This window comes from Phoxinus phoxinus (genome assembly GCF_949152265.1).
Source record: "Phoxinus phoxinus genome assembly, chromosome: 13".
NCBI lineage: Eukaryota > Metazoa > Chordata > Actinopteri > Cypriniformes > Leuciscidae > Phoxinus > Phoxinus phoxinus.
Genome location: NC_136888.1, coordinates 17,551,783 through 17,568,861, shown reverse-complemented (window position 1 = coordinate 17,568,861; position 17,079 = coordinate 17,551,783). Strand labels below are relative to the sequence as shown.

Genomic DNA, 17,079 nt, shown 5'->3' with positions numbered 1-17,079 from the left:
GCAATAGGTCTTATCATATCAAACATTTGGAATCCTTTCAGCAGAAAGTGCCTGTCATGGCTTTGTAGTGCAGGTGGTTGTGTTTGCCAAGGCTTTTATGCTCATGTTGGGGAGGGTTAAGGTTTGAAGTAGAGGTGGGATTCGGTGGGCTTCCGCTCACATGTTGTTCCTGCCACGTCACACACGCGCGGCTTTGATGTACTAAGCTCTGAAACGTTGTCAGGATCAATTAGGCTGCGGAAGATAATTTGTATCCTCCTGTGGGATGCTGATGTTAGAACAGTAGTCTGATGTGTGTGCGGGTGTTCAGCCATCAACTTGGGTGACTTTGACCCATATCTACAGCAACAGAAACACCACACCAGAAAATATTTCCTTTCTACATGACAAGATGCCGTAATGTAGAGACTGTTACTTCTGTTGAACAATAAAATACAGAGAACAGTGAAGTGAAGATATGCACATCGTTCAACAGTTCTGAGAGAAGTCGCTTATGCTCACCAGGGCTGCATTTATTTGATCCAAAATACAGTAAAAACAGCAATCTTATGAAATATAATTTAATTTGAAATAACTTTTCTATTTTAAATACATTTTATATTATATAATTTATTCATGTGATGGTAAAGCTGTCAATTTTCTTTTGAATCCTTCTAATCCTTAAATCATTTTAATATGCTGATTTGGTTCTCAAGAAACATTTCTTATTATTATCAATGTTGAAAATTTGTGTAGCTTAATATTTTTGTGGAAACTGTGATACAAATTTCCAGAATTCTTTGATGAATATAAAGTTAAAAAGATCAGAATTTATTTGAAATGGAAATCTTCACATATAAATGTCTTTACTGTCACTTTTGATCAATTTGATGTGTCCTTGCTGAATAAAAGTATTATTTTCATTCAAATAAATCTGACTCCAAACTTTTGAATGATGGAGTGTATAAACAATAGATGTTGTTAACTATTAAAATGATATGAATGCAGAAATGCACTTTCTGCAGACTCGGCAATGCCAGGTAGTTGCAGTTTGTTATTGAAAGTATATAACCAAATTACTCCTAAATTAACTTGATCTAAACAAAGATCCCTAAGAACACAACTAGCCCATAACTAATGTGTAATGTTTAAACATTCAACACTCAGATAATAGGACAAACAGGAGGGCTCTAAACACACAAGAATAAATGTCATTGACACAATCAGGGACTTTAAAGTACAATATTCATAGAAAGAACAAGATCTGAAAACAAAACACACTGAAGAGGCACTTACACAGAGCAAAATAATAAATGTAATGCAAAGGACAGAAGGAAAGCAGGAAAAGGAGATGCAACCGAACAATGAAATGCAAAATGGACTGAATGTGTAATGAGACATAATATACATTATACATGACTAATAATGATTAGAGTGTAATGTAAACACAAGTGAGCTATGGTGAATAATTTTGTCTTGATATTTTTCAATGAGCATATATTAGATTTGATTTTAATGTAATTATGCAGATGCAGCCCACATTAAATGTTAATGCAGTGACTCCGCAATGACTTGTTTTTGTGGATCTGCTAAATATTCTCAGATGGCTGAACAAATGCATCTTCTATTTTGATGTCTTTGTCAAATGTGCACTGTACAGTATATTAATCAGAATATGAACCTAATGTGCTTTGTCAGTGAAATGAAAAAGATTTGTGTCTAGGATTAGTTTGGATGAAGGCCGGCAGTGGGACAAACTCAGCTTTTCATCTACACCCCTATTTGTTGACGGGGTTTTGATGACTCCGGAGACTGAGAATCGCATCATTACGTGAGAATCGTTTTACCTCATCTTCTCAGACAAACTTATCTAAATAGTCCAGGAGGTGTCAGTAATGGACCCTCACTTGATTGGGCTCATTATTATCAGATTAAACCTTTTCTTTTGCAGGTCTGGACTAGGATCCTGCACACTTACTTGTACTGACAGCAATGTAGTTTTACTGACACTTCCTATTAGTCTTTTACAGATTTGCCATTGCAAAATGTGTCCTTTTGGTCCCTTAGCAACTGTAAAGAATGTAAAAGTAAACAGATCCTGTTGTACTTAAGCACCTCTGTCCTTGTAGATTCTTCGGGCACTTTAGTTACCACTCCGACTGGCAGCTGATAAAGATTGACTACAGCTCCCTGTTTGGGCGGAAATGCACAGACGGAGACTTTCAGACATGGCACCTCCATAACAAGGTTGTCACCTCACATTTATCAGCAAGCCTTGCTGTTCGGTCTCAACAGCAAAACACTAATTCACTCACTCAACATTCAACATTAGTTTCTTTTGGCACTGAATTTGCTAGTAATTAGGGTGGCACGTGAGATTATTTTCACATCTGGGATAACATGCCCAAGCCGAATGGAAATTAATGGTCGTAATGGATTTTTGCAAAAGATCTAGCTACCACCATAATGTTGGTGACATGTTGTCCATCAGCTTTGACTCTCACTTGTGTTTTTTTACAGAGTCAGCCTAAATTGCATGTCAAATCTGTTTTCTGGAAAGCACAATGCACTTTTTAAAATGAACACAAACTATTATAGCCATCCTTAGCTAAGCAGAAGGAGTGTAACATCTAATGTAACCGGAAAACTGAGAGCCTATTTTGGAGAAAATCATGTGAATAAGTGACATATTTATGTGCATTTAAGGGCGAGGTGTGTGTGATGGGAGAGAGACAGGTGTATATGAAGAGGAAGCCTGGCACACGCTGCACTCTGGGTCGGGAGTATTCTCGAGTCGTTTCAGCTGAGCCCTGCATCTGCACCCTCTATGACTTTGAGTGGTGAGTCACAGGCATGCATACGTGCACATACGCGGAAATGCAGAGCAGCTGCTTTTCCAATGGAGGAAATGAGTGACAGTTACTCTGGTGGATCAAAGGACTCAGTGTTGCATGCAGAGAACAAAAGCTGCAGGGATCCAACCAATTATACAGATTAATTAAGTGGTATTTGAATGTAAAAAAACAAGGTTTTTCTCTTCATCTGTCCTTCGTCAAACGTCTGCTCGGTGCAGCTTATGATAATGTTGCAGTCGCTACATTAAATTAGTTTGCTCTTGAGGCGGCAAGGTAAAAGCCTGGTTTTACATCGGTCTTTCGTAATCATATCGCTATACTGATGGAGATGTCTTTACAAGCCCACCACGATGCACATGGAGAGACACTCCTGCGCTGATCATAACGACGACATAAATCTCTCTTGTACCGCACACAGGCTCCATTAGAGTCGTCTGCTCTTAGGCAAATTACACATACGAATGAGAGGCGCGCAAAATTAGCATAATGTCAAATGATTAATTATCTCCAAATGAATAAGTAATGAATATTTAAATGGATGATAAATGTGGCAGTGATCTGATTAGCCTGAAGGAGCTGGTGTTACTGAGTTTAGCCCTGATCCACTACAGCAGTTTAAATGTTGTAAACCCGCAACTCAAGTCTAAGACTTTCGTTCATGTTCGGATCACATTTTTCACAACTTTTTTGATGAAATCTGAGCGATTCCTGCCCCTCCATTGACAGCTAACTAAAAATTTGACGCTTCAAAAAGTTCATAAAGAGATCGTAAAACTAATCCATATTAATTAAGCGGTTTAGTCCAAATTTTCTGAAGAGACACGATCGCTTTATATGATGAACCGATTGAATTTAGGCTTTCTATTCTACACTACATTTACTATAATAGCTTCCTTTACATACCAAAATAGGTTTGACAGTCTGATTCCAAGTCAGTGTTGTATTGACTTTTGAACTTTTGAAAACAGTTTTCGAATTGAAATATAGAAATAAAATATATAACTATTAGATGAAAAACTTAAATAAAAGTTGAAGTTTGTGTTGAATTACAAACAATACTAAAATTAAAAATAAAGGCAAAATAGACATTTTAAATAATAAATACAAATGGCAAATTAAAAATGTAAAAATAAAAGCTAAATCAAAATATTAACAAGTACTATATATAATTCATACTAAAAATTACACTGTTCCGAGTGCAATTTAGTGATTTTAACTGCTGAGGTATAAACCGATAAATCAGATGATGTGTGGCAAGTTTTTTTTTTTTTTTTTTTTTTTTTATTAAGGCAGATGACTTAAAAAAAAATTGGCTATAATCCCCCCCTCAAAATCCTTATAGCAAATGACTGGAAAGGTCAACGAAAAATCATGTCAGATAGATTGGGGAACCTTTCATATAGACAACACGAATAATACAGTGAACATTTAAAAATAGGTTTTTAGTTAATCCTATGGTGCATGAGACAGACCTTGAAAAACCTTTATTTTGCACTGTATGTAAAGTACATTCTATATAGTATATATTCAAGCCACTTCTCTCTATAGACTGCTGTGGCCTTATAGAGAGGAGCTTAACCAAACTGAATAATTGATGTATTTTTATGATTTCCTTGCAGTGATTATGGGTTTGAGAGACAGGCCAGTGGAAAATGTGCACCTGCATTCTGGTATGATGTCAATTTACCAGCACACACCTGCAGCCATGGACAGCGTTTCCGCAACAGCACAGGGTAACACAGATGCACAGAGATACACAGGCACACACACACACACACACACACACACACACACACACACACACACACACACACACACACACACACACACACACACACACACACACACACACACACACACACACACACACACACACACATTGCAGTGTGATTCATAGATGCAATATGAATCTCTTTGTGACATGTTCTGTTTAGCTTATAAAGTAATAGCAGTCCTGCCCTAGATTACCATATATAGCCTGCAGAAGATTGTTTGAGTAAAACTTTTTTGTTTGTGTATCAACTACATGTCCCTTTTTGTGTTTCTGCTGGTAACAGAGATGTTTTCTAAAGTATTTGTGCATGGCGGTGCAGGTACAGGAGAGTGCTGTTGAATAACTGTAGAGAAGGACTGAAGGATACACTGAGTCCCAGAATGCAACAGTGTAAACCCATAGCACCAAGTGGCCTACAACTGAGCACCATCAACTCTCAGCTCACTGATGTACTGGGAACAAACATCACCTTCAGAGTAGCCTTGCAAAATGTGAGTTAGCAGCTGCACACACACACAAAGTAATTCATTTAGTAAGGTATTGTGCTTTACATTAATGGTTCTCAAACATTTTTAGGTGAGAGCCCACTTCAAGAGTAAAACCAAAACCCTAAATCTCATAAAGTAGTCTTATTCATCAATCCTGTCTTGAGGCACCAATCCACAATTTGCTAGAGTGCTGTTTTGTTATTTTTTCAATGAGATTAACTAGACTGCTACTAATGAACCTTAACTAGCCAACTCACTAGCTAAGAAGACCACTTACAAACACTGCTGCTAAAAAGTTTGGGGCCAGTAAGAATTTGTTTTTAAAGAAACTAATACTTTTAATTAGCAATGATGAATTCAATGTATCAAAAGTGATTGTAAAGACATTTATAATGTTACAAAAGATTTCTACTTCACTTAATGCTGAACTTTGTGCTCATCAAAGAATCCTGAAAAATGCATTATGGTTTCCACAAAAATATTATGCTGCACAACATTGATAATAATAAGAAATAGTAAGAAAATGTATTTTATTTAGATCTAATTTTGTTCATGTGGCAATCAACTCACGGACTACAGTTTGTGAACCACTAAATCAGCCTCAATGTCTCTCGAGAACATAGAATATATCTGCTTTTTTCTTGTTTTTGTTTCTTTGTAGGGTGACTCGTTGTCTACAAGTCTCCATGTGGATTTTGGAGATGGCATCTCAGTGTCATACTCCAATATAAGTCGCCTTGGTGACAGCATCACACACACGTACAGGGTCGCTGGGATATTCAGGGTCACCGCACGTGCTCAGAACAGTCAGGGGTCTGACAGCAGCTCGGTGTATCTGCACATCACTAGTATGTACATGACCACAGTCATATATTTCTAAAAATTAGAATTTTCTTTAAGAAGCCACTGCCATCACTTTAAAAAAGAAAAAAAAATCTTTCCTGTCACACTAAATTACCTCTATGGCACTCACTGCACATCTAGACAATCTATTTCTGAACCAGCTCTCAATGAAGGATGTGTAGAAGCAGAAATTGCTGTTGTGTACAGTGCTAAATGTGATCGTTATTGACTTCATATTGTGTCTGATGAGATATCACGTCCGATGTGTCGTGTTAGGTCCCGTGGAGCGTATCTTTCTTTCGACACCGGTGGTCGTCATCAGAGGAAGAGAGGCCAACCTGACAGCAGTGCTGTGGCCCAGTCAGCCCAAGACCACTACCTTCTACTGGTGGTTCAATAACAGCACAGAGGTTCAAACGCTGAGTATTTGTATACATGTGGCCCAGAGGCCCAGATCAGTTAGGCAGCTATTCCAGTATTACTTTTGACCTCTAACAAAGCAAGGGCTCTGCAAAAGATATTGTGTTTGCCAGGGTTAGAGAGGTAAACCTGTTTTAGTATGGATTTGGATCGAGGCCAAATAAGTAAAAAGCAAAGCCATGTTTTAGTGGGGGAGGTACTGTGACACTGTTTTCCCCCCTTGCAGTATGAACACCTGCTACCAAAAGAAAAAGAATAACTAAATTCTATCTCTGTCAAAATAATTTTTGTTGAATGACAGGCATAGTTGGGAAAACACAAGGGGAAAATGCCCCCAGTTAAAAAGCCCAGATTGAATTTTAAGATCTCTTGTCATAAGGAAACATATTATTGGGCATTTAATCTACCGGTCCAAAGTGTGGAGTCTATGATTTAGATTTTTTTTTTTTTTTTTTTTTTTAAGCAATTGATACTTTTAGTCAGCAAGGACAAATTAAGTTGACTTTTATAATGTTACAACATATTTCTATTTCAAATAAATGCTGTTCTTTGTTCATTAAAGAGTCCTGTGACACTGAAGACTGGAGTAATGTCTACTGAAAATTCAGCTTTGTGATCACTGAAATAAATTACAATTGAAAATATATTGAAAAAGAAATCAGTTATTTTAAATGTAATATTATTTCCCAATATTACTTTTATTTTATTGATCAAAGAAATGCAGCTGTGGTGAGCATAAGAGACGTCTTATAGAGACTCCAAACTTTTGTCAATATGGCTGCCATTTAGTCTTTGCCTCTGTTTTAATTATTGCTAAATGTTCTCAAGCTTATCACAGACTTTATTCTGGTTTCTTGTCTCATGCAGAATTAGGATAGATGTATTATTGGCATATGAATCACTATTTAATTATGCTTTCAAACATCACTGAATTATGTTTCTAATCACACTATGAGATCATTCAGTTCAGGTCTACTTAACATTTCTGATGTGAAACACATAAAAAGTGGCAGTGCAGCTTTTAATGGTTATGCATCGTTTTCCTGCTGGAGCCCTGCCATAGAGCTGAGCAGTTTGAAAGCATTTAAAAACTCACTTGCACAGAAGCTTTGTATTATAATTGAATGTCGTTTAGATTCTCTTAAAATATCTAATTGTAATAGTATTGTTAATTTCACCCTGTGTACCTTCCTCCTATATATAATAACGGCTTTCAGGATTATTTTAGAGTGATGCAAACAGAACACCGTTCCATTGAAAAGCATCAAAAATGTTGCCCATTTTTTCAGTCCAGATATGTTTTATAAGCCAGCTGTTTTTGTTCGTGGTTGCATTTAATGTTTAATAAAGTAATAATATACACCATAGAGTGCAGCCAGGCAAAAAGCAGAGCCTCCAGTGTTAGGGATATTAAAAAAAGAATATACTTGTAAATAATTCAAGTGAAGTAAATGCATTAACTTAACCCATTATAGACTAAAAGTACAATGTTTTTGTATCCACCACTTTCATTACCATGGAAAACTAGGCAGCATTAAAGTATTACCGCGTTGTTTTAAATTATTGTGAATGTTAAAATGCCATTTATAAATGTCATTTTATTTTAGTGCTGCTGCCCAACATCATGTTCCAGAACAAGACAAAAGGACCGCAAAATTAGATCAGCAAAGCCCTCTATATTATTACAAATACATTTCACAAACGGAGTGGCATGTTAAGAAATACTAGGAAAAAGCATGAAGATTTCCAAGACCAATATATCTACGGAAAGCCCTGAGATCAAAAGCATGACTACTGAACCATGAAACACAACGGGAGTTTGGTCATGTAGGGCTGTAACTGGTTTCTGCTATAAATGATTCTGCCACTCACAAATCAGACCAGAGTTCAGTCAGACAGAGTCAGTCAGAGTTGTGATTTACTTTCCTGTTTCTCTGCCTAGCTAAATCTGAACCGAACATCTCGCATGTGTGTGTTTTTAGCCACTGATCACACTGGAAGGAAACGTTTCACACACGTTCACAGGAGAGGGACCTAACTCTGTCACCGTACAAGTGTCGGCAGGAGGCACAGTCCTACAGGATGTGAAAACCATCACTGTCAAAGGTGAAGACCTCCTGTAGTCATGAACACTGCAGTGTGCTTTGAGATACAGAATGTGGTATTTTTAGCTTCACTGAGAATTGAAAACATACTCAGAATTAAGAGGAATTTCAGGCAGAGCTTCTCTGCGAAAGAATAAACCGTGTTCCTATCCCTCAATGTTGTTTCTCTCATTTCTAGACTTCTTCCGTTCTTTACTGCTGTCATTCTCTCCTAACCTGGAAGAGCACAACCCGTCGGTTGCCGAGTGGAGACAGGACGTGGGGCGGGTTGTCAGGGCAACGCTCTCTCAGGTATACTGAGCTTAAAGTCCATCATCAGTTCCTGTTGGAGTGCGCTGTTCAAGTCAGTGAACTACTGAAAAGAACTCATGAAATTTCTTGAAAGGTTGCTGATAGCTCACCACGCTTCCTCTCTCTTCAGCTATTCTCTTTCCTTTCTCTCAAACGCTGCTGGTTTTAAGCCTGATGGCTCTTTCTGGGCTCTCTGGCGAGGTTTGTGTTTGGCTGAGAGGCTTTACGTGCTCTCACGCATCCATCTGATTTCCCCTCAGTCTGAGAGCGAGAGATAGGGTAATGTAGTGCTACTGGCAAGAGTGAATCATAGGAGTTCAGAGTGAATATTGATGCGGCAACCGAGAGACTCTAAAGCCAGTCAGCCAATTAAAGAACAGAGCCAAAGAACTGCTCCGCAGAACTCCATTACAATGAGTCGCTCAAGCACAAATATAATGGTCTTCCCAATACCTCTGGATTTTCAACTTGAACAGTGCTTTCAGTATGGTTACACAACATCATATCATAAATATTACAACCATCTCGAGATTCACTGGAATAGACTTATAATGATTTGCAAACATTAACTGAGATATTATTAATGTGCAAACGGGCATGAAATGATTGACTAGCTTTTATGCATGAATTAGATCCCGTCATGAATGTTGCATGCTGATAAATGTAATGTTTATTAGTGGATGAAAAATGTGTGTGTGTGTGTGTGTGTGTTTCTAGGTTTGTGGCTTCCCTAAGGACCAGTTGTTGGTCTCTGTGTTTCCTGGATCTCCAACTGCCGCTGAGCTCTTCATCCTACCTGAGACGAACCAGTCGGCATTCAGATCACACACAGAGGAGCAGCTTGATAAGGTAAAAACCACACACACACACATATTGAAATAAAATGCTTTGCTATGATCTCCCGGAATGACAAGGTCTGATGATTGATACAATCTGTTAAAATAACCTATTATGATTGTCTGATGGCTAAATAAATTATAGTGGCAATAAAAACAGGCTTTATTACTAGCGAATAAACCTGCTGAAAAATACATGCACGCACTTGTCATGGGCTGAATTTGTAATGCCTAGCAACCATAAAGGGAAATAAAAACTCCAGTCAAATTAATACTTGACAATAATTCAAATTTATGCTAAAAACAGCACTATTTTTTATTGAATTTTCAGCTAATATAGGGTGATGACCAGGGACGGATTATGACTTGTAAAGGCCCTGGGGCCTTTGTAAAGCCCCCCCCCCCTCTTAGTGCGATTCTAAAATCTCGCAGGGGCTGCAATTTTTTTTTTCCGGATTTTAATATATATAATGCACAGTGTTGGTGAAGACAGGGCTGCCAAATCTCACGCATCGTGTTGACACTGTTCTCCGTTTCTTCTTTCACGCAATGAAAAATCCCGAAGCAAAGAGGCCACTGATACCGATAGACAAGACAAGGCAGGTTACTTTTGATATGAAACAAAGTCTCAGCTTTCAAATTATGTCAATAGCCCCATTTTGTTGGAGCATTTATAATTAGGCAACAAAGAAGTATGCAAATAAAAAAATAGGCAATGTTTAAAAAAATTGTCTCACTTCAACTTAGGGGAAATGGGTAGTTCTACTGTAATAATAAATAGTTATATTTCTAATACCTTTTACGGACATAAATAAGCTCAAAGAGTGGTTCCAATAAATATAATTTTAAACAGGATCGGACAATAGTTCTATAAGAGCAGTAAGTTCCAGGGAGCCCTCATTGTCCAAGAGCCTTGTTTAAGAGGCCTTGTGTAGGCTATGGGACACATATATTACAGCATTAATAAACATTTGTTTTCATTGTTAATGGGTTTTCTGAACCAAACTGAATCGCGCGGCCTTAAACCCCAGGGCTCCCCCGGGCTTCTGGTAGTCAAGGGCCCATAGGGCCCCATACACCTACGGCTTTCCGAATGAAAAATTTAGTATGATCATTGAATACTAGGGGCGGCAGTGGCTCAGTGGTTCATGTAGGTTGTCTACAAACCGGAAGGTTGGTGGTTCTATCCCCGGTTCCACTTGACCAAGTGTCGAGGTGTCCATGAGCAAGACACCTAACCCCAGCTGCTCCCGACGAGCTGGATGGCGCCTTGCATGGCTGACACTGCCGTCGGTGTATGAATGGGTGAATGTGAGGCAATATGTAAAAGCACTTTGGTGAACATGGGTCTGTTAAAGCGCTATATAAATGCAGTCCATTTACCATTTTATAAATATTGTTTTGATAAACTCAACACAAATAGACTGCCGTTCAAAAGTTTGGGATCAGTAAAAAAAACTGACAGAAATGAATACATTTATTTATTAAGACTAATGACAGTAAAGACATTTATAATGTTATGCAAAAGATTTCTATTTCATATAAATGTTGTTCATTGAATGTTCAATTCATCAAAGAATCCTGATTTTTTTTTTTTTTTTTTTTGCAATTTCCTCAAAAATATGAATCTGTTTTTAACATTGATAATGATAAGATGTCAGCATATTATAATGATTTCTGAAGGATTATGTGACACTGAAGACTGGAGTAATGAAAATTAAAAGCTGAAAATTCAACTTTGCCATCACAGGAATACATTTAAATTTGTTAAATATATTAAAATAGAAAACTGTTATTTCAATAATATTTGTAATAATATTTCGTAATATTGCTGCCTTGGTGAGCATAAGAGACTTTCAACAACACAAAAACGTGCCGACCTCAGACTTGTGAACTTGTGAATCATTTACACACATTTTCTGCTTTAATGTATTAACATTGCGTATTAAATATTTAATATAATGATCTTATCGATTAATACAAGGCGTTTCATTTCAGATCATTTAGAAAAATAACAGGTTTCAACTAGCTCTTCACTATTTTAGCCCTCCTATTGATCATCATCATCACTCACCATCATCTTTCTCTTGTTTCAGATGCTGGAGGTCTTCATGAACGCTTTAAATCAGAACCTGATCCAGTTTGATCTGAAGCCTGACACGCGGGTCACTGTGTCTGTGTCTCAGCTCACACTGGGTAAGACCTGAACACAAGTTTCTGTTCCTAAGGATTTAATAGGACAAGCCATGTTCTCAGATGACCCTTCCAGAGGAACATTAAATGCATTCCACTGGTTCTGTCTGTGGTTATAGAACTTGTTGTCTTTTGTTATAAATTACATTAAACTGTCTACAGCATTGTGTTCTGCATTTAATTGCAGCCTCATTGTGGTAGATTACAGCGCTGCCTGTGGTTATGTGAGGTGTCTTTACGCTTCTGTGGTTATATAAGGTACACTAAATGATTACTTTGCTGACGTTCCATTGTGTCAAATCCTTCAAACTTCTTTTGGAGCTAGAAATCCTAGAGAACAGATACTCTACCCTGGACTTTAGATTAATATTGATAATGCGGAGCCTGTCTGAGCATGACCAATATAGTGAGTTGGAAATGACATTACAGGATCATAAAGAGTGTCTCTCTGCCACATATAATTCTACCCTTTTCAGACACGGCCATTTGTCTTCATTGCTCCGAACAGGAAAAGGTTCAGATTGCCTCCTGCATTCTGCCGAAAGGTCACAATCATCATGCGTCAACCCTCAAAGGGCTGAAGGATGGACTGCTGTGTGTGTGTGTGTGTGTGTGTGTGTGTGTGTGTGTGTGTGTGTGTGTGTGTGTGTGTGTGTGTGTGTGTGTGTGTGTGTGTGTGTGTGTGTGTGTGTGTGTGTGTGTGTGTGTGTGTGTGTGTGTGTGTGTGTGTGTGTGTGTGTGTGTGTGTGTGTGTGTGTGTGTGTGTGTGTGTGTGTGTGTGTGTGTGGTGAAAGAGTGAGACGGTTTTTAGAATTACTGAAATGGACACGCTCTGAGAGACAGCAAAGAGATTTGTGGTCAACCGATTTTTGTTTTGTTTTCTCACACATTGTCTTTTTTTATTCCTGTTTTTAGAGATTATTTCTGAGAAAATAAAGATTTAGAATCATTGCTAGCAAGAGTTATTGTGAAAATCCCTGAGATTTTCATAATGTCAGAATAGGTCAATCTCAAAGAAAAAAAACATTATGCAATGGTTGTCATTTTTATTTTAATGGGCATAATACATTATGAAATGGGCATTACATATAAATATAAAATTCTTGAAATAAATGTATTCAAGTACTTTCTATATTGTATTTTATTCAGCAGTTTCAATATGATTAGTCTCTATAACCAATGTATGAAATATTAAGCATTGTAATTAGTCATTTTATAATATCAATAATTACGTATGTATAGTTAATCGGGCATGTTTACCAGAAGTACATAAAATGCATTTTTCATAGATTATACATTATGAATATATATATATATATATGCATTATATACAGGCTTCAAGTACACTGTGAGATGAGACATTGAGACTAACTATGCTGTCTGCCTGCAGCACCTCTGGTGGACTCCAGTGCTCTCCCCAGTGGCTCTGCCATGCTGTTACTGGTTTCTCTGGGCCTAGTGGGATTGGCCATTCTCTTCATCTACAAATTCAAACGGTAAGCCTCACCTCTCCCAAATCCTCCAATTCTGCTCCACAAATCTAGGCTAATTATGGCGGACTGTTATTTTCAAATGCCCTGAAAATACCAGCCAATGATCATCACTTACTTTATTGGCATCAGTAACCGTTTCCTTCTTGGAGTAGCAACAAAAAAGTGCATCCAGTTTTTTTCCACAACACTACTTTTGGTTCTGTCTGCTCAGTAAAATCCCATGGATCCATGTGGAGACAGAGGATACCCATGAGAAGGAGCCTGAGATGATCAGTGCTGTCGAACAGGAGAAGAACGGCACACGTACAACATCCACTACGTTCACATCATGCAGCACACACACCACACACACACTGTTTCCCACAAACACTGGAACACACAACAGTTTCAGCCATCTGCCACCTCCGAGAGAACTGATGGAGAAAGAGCTGGAGGCTCAGAACCCAGGTGAGAGAAGTGATCAAACCATACACAACATATGTTTGGTCATGTCTAATATTGCTACTGGAGGGCCACTGTCCTGCAGAGTTCAGCTCCAATCCCAATTAAACACACCTGAACCAGCCAATAAAGGTCTTACTAGGCATACTAGAAACTTCCAGGCAGGTTTGTTGTGGCAAACTCTGGCCCTCCAGGACCTGTCCTAGGTTTTGTTATGTTGTTGTTGAATCTTTGTGGAATCTATCTGTGGAATAAAGTACACTTGAGCATACTTCTAAAAAGAGTATTCCACTTTGTGTGAACTGAACATAACATTTTCAGGCACTTAATTGCATTTTATTTACAATTAAATTAAAATGTATTATTGTTTAATATATTAAATGCTAAAGAGTGCTTTTTGACCCACCAAAGTAGTACATCTTTCATAGTTAAGTCATTTCATAATTATTTTAAAAATACGGCTAAAGTATACTGTCCAATGTACTGAGGAGCAATCATGGTAAACTAAAATTTACTTTGATGTAATTTCTATTGAAACTTGAATATCATGTACAGGTGAAGCTTGAAAAATTAGAATATTGTGCAAAAGATCATTTATTTCAGTAATTCAGTAAAAAAGGTGAAACTAATATATTATATAGACTCATTACATGCAAAGTGAGATATTTCAAGCCTTTATTTATTATAATTTTGATGATTATGGCTTACAGCTTATGAAAACCCCAAATTCAAAATTAGAATATTGTGAAAAGATTTTCTGCAGCTTCTGCACGATATTCTAATTTTTCGGGTTTCACCTGTATTTAAACATATTTGTATACATATTTGCAGTGATGAATTTGCAATGTAGTACATTTAAAATAGATTAACTTTAAATGTAATATCAAATAACACACTACAGTTAAAATTATAATCAAGTACTTTATGTGCTTTAGTATGTTAGTCAACGCATCAAAATAAGTGTTCTTCTTTAAAGCATGATAAATGTTTAAAACGTTGTACTTGACATTATTACAAAGTGCTCTTTTTAAAGTTTACTTAAGTGTGTTCAGAAACAGTCATGAAAGTGTTCTTTCTTTAAGTTCACTTGAGTGGCCTTTTATTTCATTTATAATATATCATCTGAAAATACAGTTTTTAAAAAATATACTTTTCCGATTTAAAGTACACTACAAGTGCACATTCATACTGTGTCAATTATGTGCACTTTTTCCACAAGGGAAGTTCTTTTCTGTCCCTTTAATGCTTATAAAGATGTGATTTGGTGCTCAAGGAGCATGGAGAGAGACGTGCTTGTTTTGTGGCTATATGTTGTTTGTAAGCGTGAGGTCAGTGGATGGACCCCAATTCATTCATTCTACTTTTATTACTCTGCTGTCAGGGAAGGTGATTGTCTTATGAGTGTTTTTGATTCACAGTAATCAAGGACTGATCCCATGACACTGAGGTGGAAAGCATTGATCACAGAGTTGCCCTTGCCTGTTGGTTGCAATTACTGTGAATTTCTGCTTTGTGTGTGTGTGTTTAGGAGGCCTTGGAGTTGGAGAGCGGCTAAGGACCAGACAGATTCCAAACTGCACCAATGTCTGAAATGAAGGAAGGTTTATTGATGAGATATCAATTGTATAAGATGTATAATTATACCATTTTCTCCCTTAACCTTTCCTGTTATTATGGTGCTTATGCCTTTTTTCATTATTGTGGTGTTTTTCATTGAACTCTATAAATAAACAATTCCTAAAGTGTTAATCAAGGTATTATTAATTATAGGTGTAAATTAAATCAAAATCTCTACTGAAAACATTAGAATTAAATTTGATCAGCTCTTTAGTAGTTTCTTTCACCCCAATACAATTCTTTCTTAAAGCGATCAGCAAAACTGATCTATTCTTCCTAAGCAGGGACACCAAATTCCTTTTGTAAAAGTAAGAGATCATTCTCTGCATGCTAACTTGTAGATATATTAAGATTCTCACATTTGTAAACAAACAGCTCACTTTTAGAAAATCAAAAAGACATATATGCTACACTTTCATACAGGAAAATCAATATTTATTCATTTGAAATATGCTTATAGCTTTATGTATGTTTATATTGATGCTTACCTCATCTGGGCTGCGTTTCCCGAAACCCTCTTAACGCTACGTGGTTCTTAAGTTACACCTTAAGCTGTACCTTACTGCTAATGCGTGTTTCCCGAAACGTTCTTTGTTATGTACACCTTCTGTAAGTCATAGGTTGGTCTGGAGCACTCTCAGCTTTACCTTATCACTATTGCAGGTCTATAGGCCTACTAATATAATTCTAAAGTTTTAATACACTGAAGACAGTGTTCAATTAGGCTAATTCAAGTGTTTTCATGCCAATAATAAAATTGTCATTACACTGATTGTTGTTAGATTTTAATTATAATATTATAATTGAATTAATCATATTATCCAAAGGTACATCTGCTGGCAAACCATTAAAGGCTTAATAGTCTATTTAAAGGGAATGATTGTGATGGGGAGTTTGCTCAAACTATGGCAGCGATACAGCGAATAGTTGTTCTAAAAGACGGCGCCGTCTGCGGAGCGCTTTCAAAGGCAGTGAAAGTCAGTTAAGTCCTATTCGGATGCTAATTGTTTCTCATAGGCTCGTACGGTATTTTAAACAGTTACAGGGATACGTCTGTGATTTTATTGCCGTCCGAATCCATAATGTCAGTGTTTTTTTCTCACCCAACCTGCTAAAAATCCCTGACCAAATTGCCTACTGTTTTTTGACAGTTATACCTTAAGAGTCTTCGTAGCGCGCTAAGAGACAACGTTATTGGGAAACGCAGCCCTGAATTGATAGTGACTCTGAGATGTTAAGAGGTCATAAGGAGCATGGTTTTAGGATCAAATAGATGTATATGGCACAAATATAGGTTGGTACCTTCATCTGTGTAGAAGCTTCATCTGCTGAACGTGTCCATTTGTGCCTTGGCAATGTGTATTAGTATTGTAAGATGGCAACATATTCTTAATTTGGTTCATATTCACAATACTATATTCCTAGACGTATACTCATTTGGGCGCATGTTTCATTGCTGCTAATAGCTGACAGCCAGTTTTATATTTGACTGTGAACTGAAAGTCACTTTAATCTGAATAAATGTATTTTTACATTAGTGACTGCCCACTGATTCTTTACAATGGATTTTAATGACATTTCTATATAAGTGGATGGCCTTGTGTGTCCCAATTTCTCTGTGCAATTTCCAAACACTCATCATTGTTTCATTTCTCCATGCAGTAAATAGTCTAGCAGATGACCTGTGACACTGAAGAATCTTTAATAGGATCACGCTAAATGAAAGGAAACAAAAGAGCTTCTC

The 17,079-nt window shown here is 37.2% G+C and overlaps 1 protein-coding gene across 1 annotated transcript in view; it reads left to right on the top strand.

Annotated features, from left to right (window-relative positions):
* sorcs3b (sortilin related VPS10 domain containing receptor 3b) overlaps window positions 1-16,871 on the top strand; it is a 54,102-nt gene extending 37,231 nt beyond the window's left edge. The window contains exons 14-27 of the mRNA XM_079632258.1: window positions 1,703-1,810; window positions 2,109-2,226; window positions 2,686-2,819; window positions 4,454-4,567; window positions 4,928-5,099; window positions 5,758-5,944; window positions 6,216-6,349; window positions 8,342-8,465; window positions 8,643-8,755; window positions 9,473-9,604; window positions 11,688-11,787; window positions 13,175-13,280; window positions 13,489-13,724; window positions 15,247-16,871. Coding sequence (XP_079488384.1) covers window positions 1,703-1,810; window positions 2,109-2,226; window positions 2,686-2,819; window positions 4,454-4,567; window positions 4,928-5,099; window positions 5,758-5,944; window positions 6,216-6,349; window positions 8,342-8,465; window positions 8,643-8,755; window positions 9,473-9,604; window positions 11,688-11,787; window positions 13,175-13,280; window positions 13,489-13,724; window positions 15,247-15,308 — 1,840 coding nt within the window. The 3' untranslated portion in view covers window positions 15,309-16,871. The remainder of the gene's footprint in view (window positions 1-1,702; window positions 1,811-2,108; window positions 2,227-2,685; window positions 2,820-4,453; window positions 4,568-4,927; window positions 5,100-5,757; window positions 5,945-6,215; window positions 6,350-8,341; window positions 8,466-8,642; window positions 8,756-9,472; window positions 9,605-11,687; window positions 11,788-13,174; window positions 13,281-13,488; window positions 13,725-15,246) is intronic.
* Window positions 16,872-17,079: the final 208 nt, after the last annotated feature.